At 41.3% G+C, this 22,785-nt stretch overlaps 1 protein-coding gene across 3 annotated transcripts in view; it reads left to right on the top strand.

The window, feature by feature from the left end:
• The first annotated feature begins 2,556 nt into the window (after positions 1-2,556).
• The window catches only part of RAI14 (retinoic acid induced 14), a 119,363-nt gene continuing 99,134 nt past the window's right edge, over positions 2,557-22,785 (top strand). For all 3 annotated transcript variants that reach the window (XM_087715394.1, XM_087715393.1, XM_087715395.1), the window contains exons 1-2: positions 2,557-2,813; positions 19,022-19,092. In XM_087715394.1, the coding sequence (XP_087571520.1) occupies positions 19,057-19,092 (36 nt within the window). In that variant the 5' untranslated portion in view covers positions 2,557-2,813; positions 19,022-19,056. The remainder of the gene's footprint in view (positions 2,814-19,021; positions 19,093-22,785) is intronic.

Raw genomic sequence — 22,785 nt, forward strand, 5'->3', positions numbered from 1 at the left:
CCCTACTGATTTAAATAGGAAGTACTACCAACGAAGGCTTGTAATTTATTTGCAGCCATTTGTTATTTTGGCTTAATCATTCATTAGTTTCAATCCGAGCTTTCCTTCAAAGCAGGAGAGTGGAGTGCATAGGGGTACTCTATTCAATGTTATTCTCATAACAATCCTGTGAGGTAAGTAGAACTAAGGTGTGCTTGACCTAAACTCATCTGGGGAACTTCCACAACTGAGCATGGACTTGAATCTGAAAAGCCAGGATTCTGGTGTAGCATCTTAAGGCAACCTGAACTAGTTGTCTCATGCCAGTTCCTTCAAAGTGAAATGTATCAATCAGGGTAGACTCAGAAGAGGAATTAGGCAGAAAACTAATTCCAATGCACCTGAACAGGAAGAATATGTAGCCTTACAAATGATAGTGATTGTATCGAAGTGGTGGGCATATTTTGCCTTTTAGTAAGCTCCTGTTACTTGCCCCAGCTTCTGCCAACCCAGCAGTTCGAAAGCAAGTAAAAATGCAAGTAGAAAAAAAGGGACCACTTTGGTGGGAAGGTAACAGTGTTCTATGCGCCTTCGGCGTTTAGTCATGCAGGTCACATGACCACAGAGACATCTTTGGACAGTGCTGGCTCTTCGGCTTTGAAACAGAAATGAGTACCGCCCCCTAGAGTAGCGAATGACTAGCACATATATGTAAGGGGAACCTTTACCTTTTACCTATCAACAACAAAGGAACAAGCAGTCAATAAATGCTTTACAGATAACACTTGGTAGAGCAGCCATGAAGGTGTTGGAGAAGATATTTAAATGCCTTGAACTCCAACCCCACAAAGATCAGAATCTGCAAGCTATGATATACTCCATAACGCTTTCTAGAAGCAAAAGTTGGGAGTTTAAAGAAACAGGATAGAAAAAGCATTGCTGTTTTTGATCATTGATGTTGGAGGAGACTCCAGAGAATTCCCAGAAGAACCAAGAAAACAAACCAACGAATCATTGAACACATTGACTGAGTTCTCATTCAAAGTTCAGACATATCCAAAGACCCAGTTCTCTGGAGAAGACTCCAATGTTAGGAAAGGTGGAAGGAAAGAGAAAATGACCACTGTCATGGTGGATGGCTTCAATTATAACGATGACAGTTGTACTGTTGAGAGGCACATTAGGGGTAGACCACCTTGGGAAAAAAATCTGTATGCTTACCAGGAGTTGAAAATGACTTAATGACCCATGATTAATCAATCGTTTGAACAGCATCAGATTAGGCAAAATAATAAGAGTAGAATAGAATAGAATGGAGTAGAGTAGAACATGCTGAATGGGAATGGAATGATAGGATAGAATAGAATAGAACAGAAGGGGAATGGAATAGAATATAAAATAAAATAGACAGAAAATAAGAATAGAAAATTGGAATGGAATGGAATAGAACAGAATAAGAATAGAATAAGGAAAGGATAGAAGAGAAAGGACTATGATGGCAAACCTATGGCACGTGTGCCAGAGGTGGCATGCATAGCCCTCGCTGTGGGCACGCACACCGTTGCCAGCTGCTCTTCTGGTTTCTGGCAGGCACATGTGCACTGGCTAGATGGTCTTTGCAGATGCTGGAGCCCTGGAAAACAGCCTGAAAACGGCACGGAAAACAGCTGGAAAATGGACAAAAAATCGGACAAAAAACAGGCATGTGCATGCTGGCCAGCTGGTCTTCGAGTTTCCAGCGTGTGCATGCACACACGTTCCGGTTTGGGCACTGGGTGCCAAAAAGGTTCACCCATCACTGGAATAGGGAAAGAATAAGGAAAGAATAGGATAGGATAGGATAGGATAGAACAGAACATGGGCCATGGAAATGGGATGGAATGATAGAAGGGAAGGGAACAGGAGAATGGAAGGGTAGAATAGATAGAATAACAGAGCTGGAAGGGACCTTAAGAGGTCTTCTAGTCCAACCCCCGGCTTAGGCAGGAAACCTTACACCACTTCAGACAAATGGCTATCGAACATACCCAAGAGAATGGAACAGAAGTCTTTATTGGCCAAGAGCGAACAATACTTTATTGGGCACATAAGGATTTAAGGCAACTTCGGTACATGACGACCTGCTTCGCTATAGCCTTACAGGAGGCACCAACCCAGGCGCTCCTGGGCGTTTTCATCGGCTGGGGTCCAAAGCAGAGGAACGGGGTTTTTGAGGGGTTCTTTCTCTCTACCAGCAGAAACGAATTCTAAGGACCCGGTGCCGCCGCGGCCGCCGCCGGAGGCGCTGAAGTCCAATCCCGAGGCGGCCCCAGCAACCCACGAAGTTCATCAAAGGACCGAAGAAGCGGTGGGGGGGGGGGGAGGCGCGAGAGGTTGAGAGGCCGCGCGAAGCACGTGACCGGCCGCCCGCCCGTCAAGCCAGCGCCCCCAGACCCGGCGCCACGCCGGTCCCCCGAGGCGGAGCAGCAGCAGCAGCGGTGGCGGAGGCGCCTTTCGCCGCGTCACGTGGGCTCCGCCGTGACGTCATCCCCCCGCCCACTCCGGGGCATTTACAACGCCGAGAAGTAATTTTCGAGGCTCAGCATATGGGCGCGCGCGCGTGGCTTGCAGGAGCGAACAAGCCAGCAGTTTGCAAGCGAGCGAGGAGTAACAACCGCCCCGTAGCAGAACCGAGCGCCGCGGGGGGGGAGGGAGGAAGAAGCAAACGCGATTCCTACATTTTGCGAAGCGACCAAATCCGCCTCCTGTGTCCGAAAGCGCCGCTCGGCAGCTCGGGGCTCTGCAGCCGGAACCGGCATCCACTAGCAACAGGGTGCAGCAAATCTTTTTATGGGGTGAGTAGCGTTTGCCGGAACTTTTGGGGCGAGCTTCCAATGCCTGGCTTGGAGGATTTTCACAAGTCTTCGTCCTTTCCCGCCAGCTTTCCTTCAACCTCCACCCCCCACACCCCTATCCCGTTCCTTCTTTTGTAGTTGGGATTCTTATTTGGGAGCGGGAAGGGGTGGGAGACCTTGACGGCCCGAGAAGGAGCGATCCAGCCTATGAATGGTTGCATTGTCTCGCAAGTCCTCGAGAAAAAGACCGAAGGTGGCTGGAACCGGAGTGGCAGAAAAGGAGAGGGAAGATGCCCGAGCCGCCAGTGCGATTCGTGCAATTAGGCGGAGCCGGTTCCAGGCATTGGCTTTGAACCGTGATATGAGATGGGGAGAGATGCTCTTTGCTTTAGCTTGGACTACAACTTCCATTATCCCCGGGAATGTTGGAAAGCAACGATGGCGATTGCGGTCCAGCGCATATCGGTAGGCGCAGAGTTGGTAGGGGAACCAATCTCATTGTACATATGTTGTGCACTGACAAATTATTATTATTACTATTATTACTGCTACTACTATTACTACTATTATTATTATAAAAAACCGAGCGAACGGGATACTCTTCGTGTTAGCTAGGGAACGGTACTGCAATGGGAGCGCGGAGAGGGAGCTTTTTCCCTTGGGGGGGGGGCTCCTTCAATTTGAACAGGAGGGGGCGACGTCTGGATGGGCGAAGGAGCCCCCCGCCAGCGCCTCGGTTTGAAAGGCGCTCTCTCTCTCGCCCTTTTGTTCTGTGGCAGTCGAGGCGAACCACCTCTGGAAGTCCGGTGGGAGCGGGGAAAGTTGCTCGGCGGGAAGGGAGGTCGCGAGGAAGAGACTGGCCGCCGCTTCCACCCACCTCCTGCCTCCCCGACCCACCAAAGGGGGAACCTCGCCTCAGAAAGCCTCCCGGGTGACTCCGGCCAACCTTGGAGGTTTTTGTTTTTTAACCTCCCGCCCGGCCTTCCCCTAGAGCAGTGTTTCTCAACCTTGGCAACTTGAAGTCCTGTGGACTTCAACTCCCAGAATTCCCCAGCCAGCATAGCTGGCTGGGGGATTCTGGGAGTTGAAGTCCACAGGACTTCAAGTTGTCAAGGTTGAGAAACACTGCCCTAGAGAATGCGAGCTGGGGGCTCTTGGAAAAGTTTGACAGCTCCGCAGCTTCCTTCATGAATCATAATTCCTGGGGAAGCTTTGAGAGCTCCAGGGAAATTCAGATGGATCAGAATAGAGCTGGAAGGGACCTTCGAGATCTTCTAGTCCAGCCCCCTGCTTAAGCAGGAGACTCTCTACCATTTCAGACAAGTGCCTGTCCAGCCTCTTCTTAAAAACCTCCAGTGATGAAACAACCACAACTTCTGAAGGCAAAGCTGTTCCACTGGTTAATTGTCCTCACTGTTAAGAAGTTTCTCCTTAATTCCAGGTTCCTTCTCTCCATTGTTCTCATCCATTGTTTCTTGTCTTGTCTTCTGGTGCTTTGGAAAATAAGTTGACTTCTTTGTGGCAGCCCTTCAAATGATGGAATACGGTCACTCTTAGCCCTTTTTTTCTCTGGAGTAGCCATACCCTGCCACCATTTTTCATCTGTTTTTGTCTCCGGGCCTTTAATCATCCTAGTTGCTCTTCTCTGCACTTTTTTTTCAAAGTCTCAACATCTTTTTGTAATGTGACCAACACTGGCTCACTCTTGAGATTTGGCATCTCAAGATGGGCCAAGGTAGCCTCCGACCTTTGATTTAATATGTGGGGCAGCCCATTCCAGTGAAGGCGTCTGCTCAGCCTAAGTGGATGATTTATCGATCCCAGATTCTAAATTCCTGCCATTTTAATGACTCCTAGGCAAACTTTTTTTTCGTGGTGTTTCTTTTGTTGCTGGTTTTTAATTGATTCTGCTTATCGAAACTAGGAAAATATTTGCCATGATGAAAAATATATCCGTAAGCCCTACAGAGTTTCTGTTCTAATAAAGCAGAATCCTCCAGCTTTCCTTCTAGTCCTTGAGCATTAGAAATCTTAAAATAAGAAATGCAGGCTTTGTGCAAATTGTTGGTGGAGGGGAGATACCTTTGTCTCTCTCCGATATGTTCTTATAAGCCAGCAATGATTGCAAGAGAGATGTGTGCTGATTGGTTCCACCACAAAAGCGCGTAGGACAAAATCGCGCTCGACAAAAGCGCGCTGTGACGTCATCACAGCGCGACGAAAAAGATCGAAAAAATGTAAAAATAAAGCTAAAACCTTCCCCTAACCCCCCCAAACCTAACCCTAAACCTAACCCTAACCCTAACTCTTAACCTAACCCTAAACCTAACCCTAAACCTAACCGTTAAAGTAACGAAAAACGGAACGGTAACCCTTATCCTAACCCTAACGCTAACGCTAACGCTCTAAAGCTAACCCTAACCCTTACCCTTACCCTAACCCTAACCCTAACCCTAACCCTTACCTTTATGTGAATCGGCTTGCTTTAATTTAATTTTTATTAATTTTTATTTGAATTTTTCGATCTTTTTCGTCGCGCTGTGATGACGTCAAAGGCGCGATTTTGTCGATCGCGCTTTTGTCGTCCGCGCTTTTGACGGGTCACGGTGCTGATTCAGGCTTTCAAACGGATCCTCATTTCATTAAAACTTTGGTGACTTATAGGAGCAGCTGTAATCTCTAATCTTGGGGACATGACCCGGATGACTGAGAATGACACTAATCTTGGGGAGTTCCTATTTACTTACCCTACACAGAAGCAATCTTGGTTTGTGAGCAGGAGAGTCATAACCTATGTAATCATGTTTTGTATGATGTGCATATATCTTTTCAGAATACTTTTCTCATTCCTTTGCTAGGTCCCAATGTTTAAGGTGATTCCTTATACATAGTTCTTGACTTGCAATTGTAATTGAGCATAACAATTATGATCATCAAGTGGGCTACCATGTGACCGGACCTGTTATTAAGACCTTGTCGTTAACTGAACCAAGTGTTCACTATGTGCAGTTTTTTTGCCAGAAACTGGAAGTAAATATACTAGATTCTGGCAAAATGGTGTTGTAAATTGCGATCATGTGGCCACTACTACAAATGGGCATAAATGCAGGCTGAGCACCCAAAATTTGGCCATGTGACTGGGAGGGCAATGTTGCAACTTTGAAACCAAGTCTTAAATTCCTTGCGGGGGGGGGGGGTACGGGGGACCAGAATGTTGAATGGTTGCTAAGCAACCAGTCAGAAGCTGAGATGTATCCATAGCCTGAGTACATGTAGAGTTTGGTTTGTGGAATAAACCACAACAGCTGGATTCACAAAACCTGGAAGCCACGCTAGGAGTGATGTGTAAATTCAACCAATTTCTTTGATTCCATTATAGAGGCAGGAGAAATTCTCTCCGGTTTTTCCCCATTGCTATTAAATGCCAGTGGAGGTGCTGCTGGTACGTTTTTGTAAAGCAAATTCTTGAAGGCTGCTGTGTTAATTGAGGACACAATTGCATCGCTTTCAACCATCCTTTCATTGTGCATTTCATGGTTGGCAAATACAGTAGCTCAAAGTGACAGCAAAACTAAAAGGGAGCTTGTTTTTGGAAGAGTGTTGTTCAAAATACAGAGCTTCTGATGGTAACTGTTGAAGTTGAAACACCCATCCATAGTGGACCAGAGGACAATTGGTGATTGTATTTATTCTCACTTGTTTTTTCTTCTTCTTTAAAGTAGGCTTCATTCATTTTGAGGAGAAGGGGTGCTTTTCTCCCCAGCTTGTATTTCCTTTCCAATGATTTTATTGAATTATTCCTCAAGTGGCTGGAGTATTCTAAATTTTAATGTGTGTTGAACCTTCTACCCTGTTTCCCCAAGAATAAGCTCTCCCCAAAAATATTGCAACACAGCAGCAGCCATGAGGTGACTACATTCACCGCCTCCTGCACCTCAAAATTAATAAGACCTCCCCCAAAATAAGGCCAAGTGCTTATTTCGGGGGTCAAAAGAAAATAAGACCCTGTCTTATTTTCAAGGAAACATGGTAATAAACTAAGTTTTTCTGATTAAAAAAATCTACATCTGTGAATGCGAAAAGGTGGTTGGAAAGATGATTCATTGTGTATAAAAAGCAGTTTTTCTACTATTGCTGCTACTCTGTAATTGGCAAAGCATTTTTAATTGCTTTGGAAACTACAGGTAATTATTGATTTAACACTGTAATGAAGCCCGGCTTGTTCAACATAAGTCATGACGGTTATAAATCAAGGCACCCACATGACTGATCCAATTTTTGCAGCAGCCGTGAAGCGAATACTTCTGTTATTAAGTGAGCCAGTTGACTCCTATGGGCATTTCTGTTCAAAAGCAATGTAATTTACATTATGTAACTGTGGAATGCTGTAACTAGCCAAAATGCAGTCATGTGACTAGTGGGGTGCCATTCTGGAACCATGTCATAAGAACCTTTAGGGGAGAGGTGTTGCAACTTTGAACATCATTAAGCAACTAGTCATTAAGTGAGGACTACCTATATAGTGTCTCTGTGAAATGGCATACAAACTTTGTAAATGAATAGATTCGGGAATATTATTTTTTTAAGAGAGGGGTTGAAATTATAGGAGTTAGCTTAAATGTCTCTTCTTTTGCTGCCCTGTGAGTCAACCATTAATTCATTCAAAAATTGTAATCTGTGGTTTTATAACAAATGCAAATTGACTCTAAAGAAATTACAGAAATATAGTATTTGCATGAACCTGTTAAACCTAACCATTTTAAGTTGGTGCAGCTTTATCTTATTTGGTTATATTTCATTTATTCACTAGATAAACAACCTGTTTTTCCTCCCAGAGGTTCAGGATAGTTTGCCTCTTCTAATATTATTCCTCACAAGAACAGTTTTTGAGATAGGTTGTACAAGAGATAGTGTCTAAACCAATGTGTGGTTTCTGTGGTTGTTGCTTTGCACGGTGTGTAAATGTAATCAATTATGATTTTATCAGACCACAATTTTGTGGCTTAGCTACACTGTCACATGTGGACTAGACCTGGGTTTCCTAGTTCCAATTTAATACCTGATCTTCCATAAAACTTATTTTCATATTTCTCTAAATTACACAAAGCAAAGGGCCCTTATAATGTTGTTGAGTAGGTATCAGTGGGGCTTCTGTACTTTACAAAAGAATTTTGTTCATTTTGACAGTGCTGATGTAGAAGAAATCTCTTGGACAATTCTTTTATTTTCAGACTATGAATATTTCTTTTTCTCTAATTGAAAGAAAGTAGCTTACAAGTTCTACAGAAAAGAAATCGCTCAGCTGGAATCATTTCCCTTTCCGAGGCGATTAGTCCCAATTGTTCTGTTCAAAGAATGAATGGGCTTTTTACTGATTGTTAATATATTTTTATTTATTTATAGTTATTTACTTATCAGATTTAGGTAAAGGTTCCCCTCGCACATATGTGCTAGTCATTCCCGACTGTAGGGGGCGATGCTCATCTCTGTTTCAAAGCTGAAGAGCCAGTACTATCCGAAGATGTCTCTGTGGTCATGTGGCCGGCATGACTAAACACCGAAGGCGCACAGACACTGTTATCTTTCCACCAAAGATGGTCCCTATTTTTCTACTAGCATTTTTACATGCTTTCGAACTGCTGGGTTGGCAGAAGCTGGGACAAGTAACGGGAGCTCACTCCATTACGCAGTGCCAGAGATTCAAACTGCCAAACTGTTGATCATTCTGATTGACAACTTCAGTGTCTTAGTCACTGACCCACTATGTCCCTCCATCAGATTTATCAGATTTAGTGGATGTCAAAATGTTAAGCAGGAATGAACCTTGTTAGTACTTGAATGACCAACTAAAAGTGGATATTAGACTAGGACAGGGGTGTCAAACTCAAGGCCCTTGGGCCAAATGTGGCCCACTATGTAGTTGGATTCGGCCCTCAGGGCCATCCTGGAAAATGTAAGGGGCCAGGCCATGTCGCTTCAGCCCAGTCTACCCAATGCAGCTTTGGCCCGGTCTTCCCCATGCAAAGAGGAAACATTGGGCCAGTGTGGCTTCAACCTGGTCTACCCAATGTGAAGAGGAAACATGCCAGCAGTTTGGGGAATGGTGTCAAGCTTGCCATACACACACAGCCCTCCCTCCCCCCAGGTCAACCACAGCCCTGATGCGGCCCTCAATGAAATTGAGTTTGACACCCCTGGACTAGGAGATTGAAGAAAATACATTCTGGAAGAGGATAGCAGCAAATTGTGTTTTTATTATCGAGAATACGCTACATTCATGTATTCTTTGGAGATGACTTAAATTCAGTAGAAATTTTACCTATAGGACTTGCAGGCTTTTTAATCTAATGGGCAAGATAATTAAAGTTTATTCATTAACCTTGACTGGGTTTATACTGTGTATTGAGAAGAGCATCAGAAGCCCAATTGTTTTGATTAATAACAAGGATTATTAATAACAAGGATTATATCTGTCTTACAGATATTACTTGTCTACAATTTATATTACAGCATTGTCATCTTCTGGCAACAGCTGTTTTTCTGTAGCCAGTCCACACATTCAGTCATCATCAAAGTTGTGCATGTGCTTGTAACATGTGATAATGTTTCCAGAATGGAGAATCTGTAACAGTTTATGGCACTTTTAGTTGTTCACTATTATACAGTTAGGGTAAGATAGTTACCCAACCTTGTGCCCTCTGAAAATACTGTATTCTTGTGATGATTAGTAATCCTAAAAGTTGAAATCTGGCATTTTTGGAGAATCGAATTGGGTATGGAGGAACTATAATATAAGTGATCAAGAAAATTTCAGCTGTATCAGAGTATAATGTCAACATATTTGGTGTATAATACTTTATAATGGCCAGAGTTGAACCAGATTTATTTAACTTTTTATTCCCCTTTTTGTGGACAATCATTAGTGGGGGTCTTAAAAACTTACAATATCAAATAATCACACTACACTAAATTATATAAGTCATAGATTGGATGACTTCATAGCAACTTACAATAAAATACAAAATAATATTTTTTTTTGTTCTGTTCAACTTCTGTCATGTCCGATTCATGTACAAATCCCAGCAGTTTTCTTGGCAAGGTTTTTCAGAAGTGATTTGCCATTGCCTCCTTCCTAAGGCTAAGAAAAAGTGGCTGGTTCAAGGTACCCAGCTGAGTGTGCCTAAAACAGGACTATAACTCATGGTCTCCTATTTTCTAGTCTCCCGCCTTAACCACTACACCAAACTTACTCTTACAATAACAATATCTGAATATAGAAAAATATAGAAATGGTCATAGTTGCTTCCTATGAGTTTCTGCTTTCCAGAGGATTGGATATTCATCTCTCATGCTGGGAATTAAAATCCAGTACATTTCGAGATTGCAGAATTCTAGGTTAAGGATCTCTTCCCTACCCTCCCTTAAATAGGGAACCATCTGATGTAATTGAAAATGAACACTGCCCAACTTATATGGCCCACATGAAGAGTGGGCGTGTAAGAGAATTTGGTGCTGCATGTTACATTTGATAAGCTTGGAAATTTAGGTTGGCAAGAGAGCTGTGTTAGCGCAAGAATAAAGCCCAGGGCAAATTGATGGAGCCACCCACTGGCAGCAGAGTTTAAGACTCATTACAAGAATTATCCTTTAATATCAACTCAAAATGAAAGCAGCGTTGGAGGTAATGAAAATATTTTGGTATATTCTATATTTGGATCTTTTATACAGGCAATCATGGTATGCCTGTTTGCATACATGGAAGTTAAGTTGCTTGTTCAGAATGTATTTCTTAGACTGATATCATATGCACTGTACCTTGAACCCATGGTTCCACCACAAATCCGCGGTAGACTAAAGCGCGCTTGATGAAAGCGCGTATGTGACGTCATCACAGCGCGATGAAAACGGCACGCTGTGAGCGGTAAATTTAAAATTAAAGCGAAAACCTTACCCTAACCCCCCCAAACCTAACCCTAAACCTAACCCTAAGCCTAACCCTTAACCTAACCCTTAACCTAACACTAAACCTAACGCTAACCCTTAACCTAACCCTAACGCTTAACGTAACCCTAAACCTAACCCTAACCCTTAACATAACCCTAAACCTAACCCTTACCTTTATGTGAATCGGCTTGCTTTAATTTAATTTTAATTTTAATTTAATTTATTTTTAATTTTATTTGTCGCACTGCTGATGACGTCACGTACGCGCTTTGATCGGGCGCGCTTTAGTGGACCGCGGTTTTGACGGGTCACGGAACCCACCAGGAGCTGTGGTTCTGTGAAGTGGCTTTGCCCAATTCACTTTATTCTTGCAACAATCTTGTGAGGAAAGTTAGGCTGAGAAATGGAGATTTGAAGATGGGTCTGCCATGATGCTGCCTCTGTCAATAATGGATAGAAGGCACATGACTTCTACATGATATTAAATGAGCTAGCTGTAATGGGAATTTACAATATATTCTGTAACTTTTCTAAACAATGGCCTTGAGATATTAACCCATTTATAGATGGCCAGGAAAGCATTTCCTGTTGGTTTCAAAATATAGTTCCAATAATATAGCAGAGAAAACTGGGGCGATTTTATTGCAGAGTCATCAGACTTCAGCTCCTCCTCTTCTGGAATATTCCAGCAGATCATAAGACTTCTGCAATTAATCTGCTTTTTCCTCCCACTGAGTTCTTTACCTTTTGTGTTTTGTCTTCCAAATAATCCCTACTCTTGGGTTTATAGACTTGTTATTGACCTTGTAAAGCTCTTGGAATTCTTCCTCTTTTTGTGGCTGATGATGAGGATAAAAATGGTTAATAATAACCTTCCTCAACTTAGTGCCACTGGTTATCCTATGTGCAGCAATTATGTATGTATGTATGTATGTATGTATGTATGTATGCATGTATGTATGTATATATATATGGATCACATTAGGGGAAAATGTAATGTTGATCACCAGAGGCAGGCATCATGTGACCAGGTTCATCCTCTTCGGGATTCATCAGATGTCAGTAGCCAGATGCTATTCTATGGATTCAAACCCTCTCCTGGGAATTGAACTCACAGATGGTTGCATTTTAAATGACAAAAAACAGCACATTAGCTTTCGAAGCTATTTAGGCCCTGATGGTCAGTATTTGCAGGAGAAAATGTAGAATAGAGGAACAGAATAACAGTTGGAAGGAACTTGGAGGTCTTCTAGTCCAACCCACTGCTTATGCAGGAAACCCTACACTACTTCAGACAAATGGTTATCCAACATCTTAAAAACTTCCATTGTTGGAGCATTCACAACTTCTGGAGGCAAGTTGTTCCACTGATTAATTGTTCTCACTGTCAGGAAATTTCTCCTTAGTTCTAGGTTGCTTCTCTCCTTGATTAGTTTCCACCCATTGCTTCTTGTCCTACCCTATATATAGAAAGCCTTGATACACATATACAGATAGTCCTTGACTTCCGACCACAAATGGCAATCATGTTATCCTGGGACACTGCAAACGTAAATGCATTCCAGTTACATCCAAATTTTGACCACAGGATGGGCAGAAGTCACTTTTTTCATTGCTGTTGTAACTTCAAACACTTGCTAAACAAGTGGTTGTAAGTCAAAGACTACCGGTACACTGAAATCAAGGAAATACAATTTTATGTCATGTCCCCATGTATACCAGATGAATCATGTGGAATCTGAATTCCTGTTTTGCCTCAGCAATAATGCTGTGGAATTTTTGTGTAAATCACTGAGAAATAAAAAATGTGATTTTATAACTGTGTGTGCTTTTCTCAAATAGAGGAACAATTGCATCAGAGCCTCACTGGATATTTGCTCTTGTTCCTGGTTGTGTGGTTATGTTTTAATTTTAATACATCTTTCCCAGTTCTCCATTTCCATGGTTCACGAGGCTGTTTCATATTTTGGATCTGAATTTAAAAATGTTGATTTGTTACTAAGTTCCCGTTTCCTTAATTTCTTTATGTACTTCTTATGCCTCATTTGCATTTCTGTGAAGGAATGATGTGCAACAACTTTATGATGTGTGTTTAATAGACTTCTGAGTCAGTGCACATAGGTATCCAGGATAAGTCACAGTGATATCACATAATAGCTCAAATGATGTGAATTATGTCATTTGCATGAGTTGTAACCTGTCAGTTGTCTGACAACGTTATGGGATGCTGATAGATTTTTCTGTGGGAGGAATTTTCTTTCTGAAAGCACAATAACTATGATCATTTAGGAATTGACTAATATTGTTTGGAGGTGTGATAATCTTACTCTGACCATTTCCAACTTGGCATTTTCTGAATATTTTGGACTTTCACCACTGGTTCGGAAAGATTGATTTTATCTACTTTAATGGAACCTATTTCCAGATTGGCTGTTTTACTTCATTTTAAAAGAAAATGTATTTGAATTTGAGTAGATGATAAGGATAGCTTGCTTTTCTCTTTAACTGAAAACAATCTTGTATTTTCTCTACTGTAATGATACTGGTGCTAGGTTCTTAAGGGCTCAACTCTATAGAAAAACCCATTGATGAGTTGTTCTAATGTAATCAGTTTTTTTCATGCTTGATTGTTCTCGAATGCTAAGGATTACAATATTTCATTTTCTTTGGCAAGTGCACATGCCCTGCTTCAGCACAACTCATAGCCTGATCCCATCTCCACAAATACTGCCAGAATTGAATTCTTTAAAAGCCTCTCCCTAATGCAGAGCAGAAAAATCCATCCTCTTATTGTTTTAAAAAGGCTTTTTCTATAGCAAGAGGATCCTGGGAATGGTGAAGCACTAATTTTCTTGTCTCTGCAGTGGGAAGGTATGGAAATTATGCAGGTCAGTCTTGGTTATACAGATTGTCCTCAACTTATGACCACAGTTGAGCCAAAATTTCTGTTGCTAAGCAAGGCAGTTGTTAAATGAGTTTTGCCCAAAAGACCGTAGAGATGCTATAATAGTCAGAAGTGTGAAAACCAGTCAGAAGTCACTTTTTTCCCATGCTATTGTAATTCTGAGTGGTCACTGAATGAAAGGCAAGGACTACTGTATAATGCCACCAGCTTGGAAATCTGATGTTCTTCCAGTTGATTAAGAAATCACTCTTATGATGGCCAAGTAACATGCATTGCAAAAACACAGGTTTGGGTGTGCACTCAGGGTGTGTCCTCCACCTGTACAGATTCTTGACTTACGACCTACCTGAAAAGAGAGACTTACCACCTGGATCTGAAGTTCCGACAGTTGTTGCACCATCCCCACCCCTGCGGTCTCTGACTACACTTCAGGTGCTGAGTAACACAGCTGCACTTAAGGCTGTTTATAGCATCTCATAGTCACGCAAATTGCATTTTACGATGGTTTTGTTGAAAACTAGCACTTCCAGTTTTCGGTAAAACCATGTCATAATCCACAATGGGTTCACTTAAGCCTGTTATTTGCACTTACTATTGAGAATGGGGTGGCTGGATGGAGTCAGTGAAGCAGTAGGCGTGAACCTAAATGGATTCCAGAGGAAGGCCTGGAGGAACGTTGTCCATGGGGTCACGATGGGTCGGACTTTGCAACTAACAACAACAAATTTGCACTTACTATTTGCACTTACATACGCTGTATGCACCAAAGACAAATTCCTTGTGTGTCCAATCACACTTGGCCAATAAAAAATTCTATTCTACAGCTCCCATGTTCGTTTAATGAACACAAAAAAACATAAAAGTGTGTGTGTTATAATTTTAAAATTATAATTTATAACCGGCAGGGTCCATTATAAGTGTAACTTGGGGACCTGTATACCGAAAAGGGCTGCAAGCCCTCGAAGGGACAATTACATATTGTTGGATTTTAGTTTTACCATTCCTGCAGATCTTTCGAATCTCAATTTTACTTGTCAGAATAGTAACAATTATTTTACTTGTCAGAATAGTAACAATTAATTTATATGGAGAAGATGAAGGAGGTGTTTTGTAAATCTGGTTCCTATGTCTTAAGGCTATTAAGCTACTAAAAAGCTCCTGCCTTTATTGTTCTTTTTTTTTTTCTGGAACAGCTCACCCCAACTGCATATGGCTCCCAAGCCCCCTTTTTTTGCATACTCTACAATTGCATCACCTAAAATAGCAACTGTTTTTAAATTTCTTCCTTCCAGCGTTTTGGAAAGGTTTTGACCTCAGCATAGCCTGTTGAAGTTTAAAACACTTGCAGCATGGTTGGATTTTTATTTCAAAGGAAAGCAACTTTGTTAAACTTGCTCGTTGGGAGAAGCCCATGTCTTTCTTCAAAATCTTGAGAAGAACTTTTTCTTTTCTCCCTGGTTACCCTTTTTGGGATAGCTCATGATTGGCACCCTACTTCATGGGAGCTCTGACTGCTAAGTGCAGGCTTTTGCCTATGGCTAAATAAAATATCCAAAGAATGGGGAAAGATCTCCAGCCAGATTTATTTTTTTCGCCTTCCATTGGCCAGACATGCTGATCCATACAAATGTCTAACTTTGCAATAAACCCATTAAGAAGCATTTGCTTTTTCCCTTCTGCTAAGGAGGGAAGTCATGTTTTGGTTCCACAATCTGTTGTTTTAGTTGCAGAACATGTTTTTCTGCCTGCCTCCTTAAATCCATTACTGTTCTCGATTAGAAAAGCTCTCTGCAAGCAGGTCAAAAAAAGATCTCTATAGAGAGTCCTGTCTGCCCAAGTACAATATCAGACCACATAGGTAAATAATTAGAAGTGCTTTAGGGCAGATTCCTTCTTAGCATCCAGCATGATAACAAAGAGGAGCTTCATGGGAGGCATAGAAGGATCTCTACATGAAAGTCACTGCATCAGTGTTTCTCAGTCTTGGCAACTTGCATGGACTTCAACTCCCAGAATTCCTTTGCTGGCCAAGATTGAGACACCCTGTGCTGCACTGGATGCATGTTTACTGTTTGGTGTCGGCTAATAAGGATCTGCAGAATTGAACATCACAGGTATTCCACTACTTTCACTATCATTTCTTCCATACAGATAGTTCTTGCTTAGTTGGCAACTATTCAAAGTTGCAACACAACTCCCCAGGGTACCCCAGAGTACTCCCCAGGTTACCCCAACTCTCCAGGATACAACCAGTACTCTTCAATATCTTCATCAATGATTTGGATGATGTGATAGATGGGGAACTCATCAAATTTGTAGATGACACCAAGCTGGCAGGGATAGCCAACACTCCAGAAGATAGGCTTAAGATACAGAAGGATCATTGGGTGCTATCTTAACAAAATGAAATTCAGTGGGGGGAAAACTAAGGTTCTAAATTTAGGCAAGAAAACCAAACACACAGGTACAATATAGGTGGTATCTGGCCCAATAATAGTAACTGTGAGAACGATCTTGGAATCCTAGTGGACAACCACTTAAATATGAACCAGCCATGTGCAGCAGCTGCCAAAAAAGCCAACACAGTTCTAGGCTGCCTTAACAGAGGGATAGAATCAAGACTACCTGAAGTGTTAATACCTTGGTAAGGCCACACTTGGAATACTGCATCTAGTTCTGGTTGCCATGATGTAAAGAAATATGTTGAAACTCTAGAAAGAGTACAGAGAAGAGCAACAAAGATGAATAGGGGACTGCAGGCTAAAGCATTTGAAGAACGGTTGCTGTATGTCCAGTTTGATGAAAAGAAGGACTAGGGGTGATATGGTAACAGTATTCCAATATCTCAGGGGTTGCCCCAAAGAAGAGGGAATCAAGCTATTCAGAAAAACCAGCCTATAGCAAACTGTTGGTTTGCTTAATGACTTTTGCTTTATTTAACGACCACAAAAAAGATAATAAATTGGGTTAGTCGTGTAGGTGACCCACCTTACAACTCTCATAACTTACAACCACGATGGGTAGGCTCCATTATGTTTGTAAGTCAAGAACTACCTGTATTTAGGTACCACTCATAAAGTAGAGACTGTTTTAAATATAAAAACAAACTTGAGAATATAGTATGTATTTGCTCTGCAAAACAGCTGAATCTGCCTGCAAATATTTGTTTTTTGATGTATTAAAAATCCAGAAAGTTCCAGGACCCCTTTCCAAGTGCTCTTTCCTTCTCTTAGAGGTCAATTGGCCGCCCACACACAAAAAAGCTTACAAGGTTTTTAGTTTCACTGAATTATCCTTGTTGGTTTTGCAACTCATGAATAAATGTTATCCTTGCCAAGTAGCACTTGACTGGTTTGGTGTGTTTAACAATGCAGGATTTTTATTTTTTGTTTTTGAGAGAGGAACAGGACTAACCTCTAGCTAAAGGCATTTGCAATGATTGTGCAATGAACAAATCAGTTCTTTTGACACACAGCTTGTGTCATGTTACTTCTATTTGCAATTTTTGCAGCTTGCCCGTATACATTCAGCTCTGCAAAAGTGCACCGTGCTCTCCAGATTTTATTTCTGTTGGTGAATAGACAGCACAAGGCTACTGTTCTGCAGTATACTCCTTGGTTTTGGAGTTGCAGTTGTAAAGATTTAAAGATCTTGCCTTGGTTCAAAGGGAAGTTTCAGGGTAGCATATTTAAAAATGAGACATTCAGTTCAAAAAGGCCATGTAAAGTCAAGTCCCTATGCATTAAAATCAGCTAAGAAAACCCAAATATAAAATGTCTAGATGAATTAAACTGCCAATGTAAGCAGAAGTTAATCTTTCTAAAGGTACAGATACTGTGTTATTTCTTACACTCTAAAATAAAAAATGATTGGGAAAAGGGATTCATTTTTGAGAGCTATGCATTTCTGAGCAACAAACCTTTCAACAACAATTATTGTTTAGTGGGCACCTAGGGCCTAAGTTTCCATTTTGAGAGCCTTATCTTTAGAATACCAGATACCTCCTGATCTTTTATAAAATACCCTCTTCATGTTTCTCAAGTCATAAATCTCATCCGTTTCAGCCTAGAGCTCTTGAAGGCGTTGCAATTTCATCCAGCACAGGTGACATATTCATAGATGAAACTGGCTAAGTCAGGGGTGTCAAACTTAATTTCATTGAGGGGCCCATCAGGGCCATGGTTGACCTCGGGGGGGGGGGGGCAGGTGGGCATGGCCAATTTGGTGGGCATGGGCAGCTTGACACCACTCCCCAAACTGCTGGCATGTTTCCTCTTTACGTTGGGTAGACCAGGACGAAGCCACACTGATCCGATGTTTCCTCTTCGCATTGGTTATAGCAGGCTGAAGCAACACAGGTAGACTGGACTGAAACGATATGGGACGGCTCCTTACATTTTCCAGGGTAGTCTCGCAGCCCTTGAGTTTGACACCCCTGGCCTAAGTGGACATACGGTACATTCTTTGGTTATATATGGAAAAGTTACTTATTACTTTCCCTTATTACTTTTCCTTCTTTACTAGAACAGCTTTCCTAACTTGGCAATCTCAGCAGCCGTTAGAATGCAGAATATGAGCCTTGCTGGGGAATTCTGGGAGCTGGTAATGCTAGTATTTGTAGAAGGCATTAGATTGAGCAAACGTATGCTGGAGGTTTTGCTTAAATAAGAAAGGTTCATTATGATCATGTGATATGGTACCCAGGAGATACTATTGTGGGAGAAAAGCCTTGGCCATGCTAAGTTGTGGCTGCAAATGACATACACTTAGCTGACAAGGAAGCAGCCACTGGGTGTTGTACAGTACATTCTGCTTCAATTGAACAAGATAAGAAAAAGGCAACTAACCCTCTATAGCATGGCCTATAAAACCAATGACTACTTTACCAAGCATGTTATTAAATGCATTACACCTTGATGGGGATATAGGAAACCATTCTTTTAGAGGTTTCATTATTTTACACAGACAATATATTCTTTACTGCTTTGGAGAACAATGCCAAGGGATTGTAATCACAAAAGAGGATTGTGCATTTTTCTTGCTGGATTAAAAAAAAATGGCTAGAACAAAAGGTGAGAGATTATGTCATACTTATTCAGCTTTGCTATAAGTAGTTTGAAAATGCACATGTAAAAGTAGATCCTTTTCTCCATTGTTGTACAGAAAAGCCAGCTCACATAAATTCTCTTTGCTGTTTAATGTAATAGGTGAAATTGAACAATAGATTTGGGTATCGGTTTTTTGCCAAAACTTAACTATACTCCATTTAAGAAAATGAAACTGTTGCTCATTAAATTTCAACCAAATGTAGCTGGAAACATACATATTCTTTACACTTTTGTCTTTTCTCCCTACATAGGTGCTGAAAGTGTGTAAGATTTGAATGGAAAAAACATGAAGAGTTTGAAAGCCAAGTTCAGGAAGAGTGATGTAAGTATTCAGTGGCTCAGTTTGGCTAACTCTCATCTGTTTTCACTTCCATTCCACATTCTTTTGCTTCCAAGATGATAAAACTGAAGGTTAATAAACTACAAGGGCAGGAGTGGCAAAGCTTGTAAAAGGAGACTGGAAGAAGTAATAGGATGACAAATTGCTTCTGTTCTAGACAAATATTATGAAATAATTGTTAGGATGAAATCATGGGCCACCTAGCCAACTTTAGTTGGTCTCAAAAAGCTTAGCTGCATCAGACCTGGTTAATTATTTGAATAGGAGATTTAGCTGACATGCTAAGCAAGCAACCAAAGAAACACAGAACTGAGCAAGATTAGAAAATTTCCTTGAAGAAACTGGCAGTAAACTGTTTCTATATTGTTTCAAAAAAAAAATCTGTATCCACCAAGAATTAAACTTGACACTAATGAGAGTTTTATTGGCAAGTGCATAAGTTGCATTCCTCTTGAGGTGTGAAAAAGATAAATATCTGTTGGTTTGAACAACTCAGCAAACTAGGCCTTCCCTTTAAACTAATCCACTTTATTAATTAATCTGAAAAAAGCTACTATTGCTCAACTGAACTTTGCTATCCATCATATATGGATATAATCTTAACTATTGAGGACTGCATGTTTGAGGAAGGATTATATAGTTCTTCCCTATATACAGTCTACAGTGTATAAATAGGATGGACTATAGAAGGAAGGGCTCACTGGAGTAGAGCCTAATGCTGGGAAAGATTGAGGGCAAAAGAAGACAAGGACGGCAGAGAATGAGGTGGCTGGATGGAGTCACCGAAGCAGTAGGCATGAGCTTAAATGGATTCCGGGAGATGGTAGAGGACAGGAACACCTGGAGGAATGCAATCCATGGGGTTGTGATGGGTCGAACATGACAACAACAACAGGTGTATATATTGTATAATGCATGTGCATACCTTTAACCATCAATAATCAGTGTGATACCTTTAACCAGGGAGAAAGTCTTCTACTTGAATCCCTGAAAAACTGCTGCATTTCAGCAGCCCACAATAGATTAGGTCTCCACATCCTGCTTACTCTTAACTCATGGTGTAGAGATCATAATGGATGACTCGGTCCAAGCCAAGTGCAACATGCAATAGCTTAGCTTAGTTTCTGAATTCATTTGCATCAGAGTCACTCCCATTAGGCTTCTCTGGATTATCTTAAATGAAGAGCAGGAGTTACATATTTAAAAGTTATGCAGAAAAAACTACATTGGTAGAAGACTATGTTTCTGTTGGTCAAGATTTTTCTTGTGTTTATTCTTTTAAGAACAATCAGTTATTCTTGTTGCAGAAGCTGATAATGTTCACGATTGGTTGCCTTTTGTATCTGGAAGACTTAGTTTTGACAATTGCTGGTGTTTCATCCTCTACAAGTCATAAGACTATTGAGGAAGACCTGGGCATATTAATTCTTCTGCATTGTACCTCAACACATTATCCTAATCATGCCTTGGTCCTAGCCATCTGCCTCAGCTTGTCAGGAAGCAGCCATCCTCTTAGGTCAAGCATTGACTAAAGGGGGGGGGGTTATGTTGAAATTTCACTCATCAGATTCCTTTAGATCAGTGATTCTCAACCTTGTCAACTTGAAGATGTCTGGACTTCAACTCCCAGAATTCCCCAGCCAGCATTCACTGGCTGGGGAATTCTGGTAGTTGAAGTCCAGACATCTTCAAGTTGACAAGGTTGAGAAACACTGCTTTAGATGGCTATTACTGTAGTTTATTGGGTGGTCCTTTGTAAAAGGAAACTGATGAGCCATATATGACAAAAGTTGCTTTCCAAATTGTTGCTATGCATCTCAGGCATTCTGTAAATTTTAGCTTTTTTATTTTGAGTCTGAGCAACACTTTTGCATTCATTCATGTGGACTGTCTCTGAATGACAGGTTTTTTTTTATAGCTGAAGAGAAAAGAGAATGCCTTCGGTCTGCAGGAAGACTGTTTAGTGATAATACAGGCTGTTTTTTCCCTTGTGTCACAGATTGATGCTTCCTTGCAGATCTTTGGCATTTGTCCCTGCCAAACATTGTCTGGCTCTTAAGAATCAGCCAAAGTTCTTCAAAAGGCTTTTTTTCTTGTTGGCTTATTAAAAAAGCAGTAATCCAGTGAGTCCAGCTTGGGTGCAATGCTAAACAGCCAATGAATAGAGATCCCTATTGTTTGTTATTCCTGCTGAGTAATGTGCATGATAAAACCATGGAGCCAAGCACATTTGCTTCTTCAAAGTATCTCAGGCTGGTTGGGATGAGGTTCTGGCACCAACTTTTCGTAAATAATTTTTGGGATGCTATTTTCTTGGTTGAAGGAAAAGTCAAAACCTGCTGATTCCGTTAAATTAAACTTGATTGATTGTTTGCTTTCTTTGAAATGTCTGGAGAAGAAGGCTTTTAACAAACAAAAAGGATATTTTCTGGTCTGTTCCCATGCCTGGTATTTGTAAAATTTTGTGGTTTCTAAGTTAAAAGAGAAAGAAATAGGGAATTATATCAGTCTGGGTAATGTAGTCTGGTTTGTTTTTTTTTTGTTAAATAAAGCATTTTAATATCCTATAAAAGATATTCCCTACAGCTATCTGTTGCTATTTTTCCAGCTTCTTTCTAATTCTTCTTCTTAGTTCTTTTCCTGAAGCCCCTGGCATATAACCTGTTCCTTTTCATATCTGTTTGTAATCTGCCCTAAACTGAAACATCTGCATATAGTTTCCAAGTTGACTCTTTCCTCCACTTTTCCGTTTCCCCTGGTTGTTGTTGGTTTTTTGTTTTCTGATTGTAAAGTCCTTGAAAAAGAGTTCTTTCTCCTTATCTCTGGCCATAAAGAAAGTAGATAACATGCATTATAGAAATGAACAAAATTAGCATATGTTAGCATAGTAAATTGGCACCCAGACCCCAGGGTCCCGTTCCCCCCCCCCAAATCTCCAAATCTCAATGGATTCTTATTCCACCTTTGCTTTCTTTCAACTAAAGGAAACTAAAGTAAAATGGAAAAAAAAAGTATTGAATAGAAGCATGTTGCATGCTGGCTATCTGCAGCAACTTTATTTGCACAAATGCCTCAGGATTCCACAGAGCTTTCACTGGGATAGAAGAAAGCATCTAGGACTATTTTCCCTCTGGTGAATAAAATGCATGTGACCTTCCTGTTTTGGAACTGGCCATGGTGTAAATGGTATGTGGGAATGACCTTGGGAAAAATTTCAGAAAGGACCCTTTTATCCGGAGGGTCTTGTCACCCAGCTGCTGTGACTGCCACAATGCCATCTCTGCTCATTTAAGGTAAAGGTAAAGGTTCCCCTCACATATATGTGCTAGTCGTTCCCAACTCTAGGGGGCGATGCTCGTCTCCATTTCAAAGCCGAAGAGCCAGCACTGTCCGAAGACATGTGGCCGGCATGACTAAACGCTAAAGGCGCATGGAATGCTGTTACCTTCCCACCAAAGGTGGCTCCTATTTTTCTACTTGCATTTTTACATGCTTTTGAACTGCTAGGTTGGCAGAAGCTGGGACAAGTAACGGGAGCTCACTCCGTTATGCAGCGGTAGAGATTCGAACCGCTGAACTGCCAACCTTTCTGGTTGACAAGCTCAGTGTCTTAGCCACTGAACCACCATGTCCCTCATTTGGAGGAGTTTTAATCCTCAATTTTCCTCCCCCAGA

Source organism: Thamnophis sirtalis, unplaced genomic scaffold, assembly GCF_051295495.1.
Source record: "Thamnophis sirtalis isolate CommonGarterSnake01/CBP01778 unplaced genomic scaffold, rThaSir2_p1.2 scaffold_5, whole genome shotgun sequence".
In the NCBI taxonomy this organism is placed as follows: Eukaryota; Metazoa; Chordata; class Lepidosauria; order Squamata; family Natricidae; genus Thamnophis; species Thamnophis sirtalis.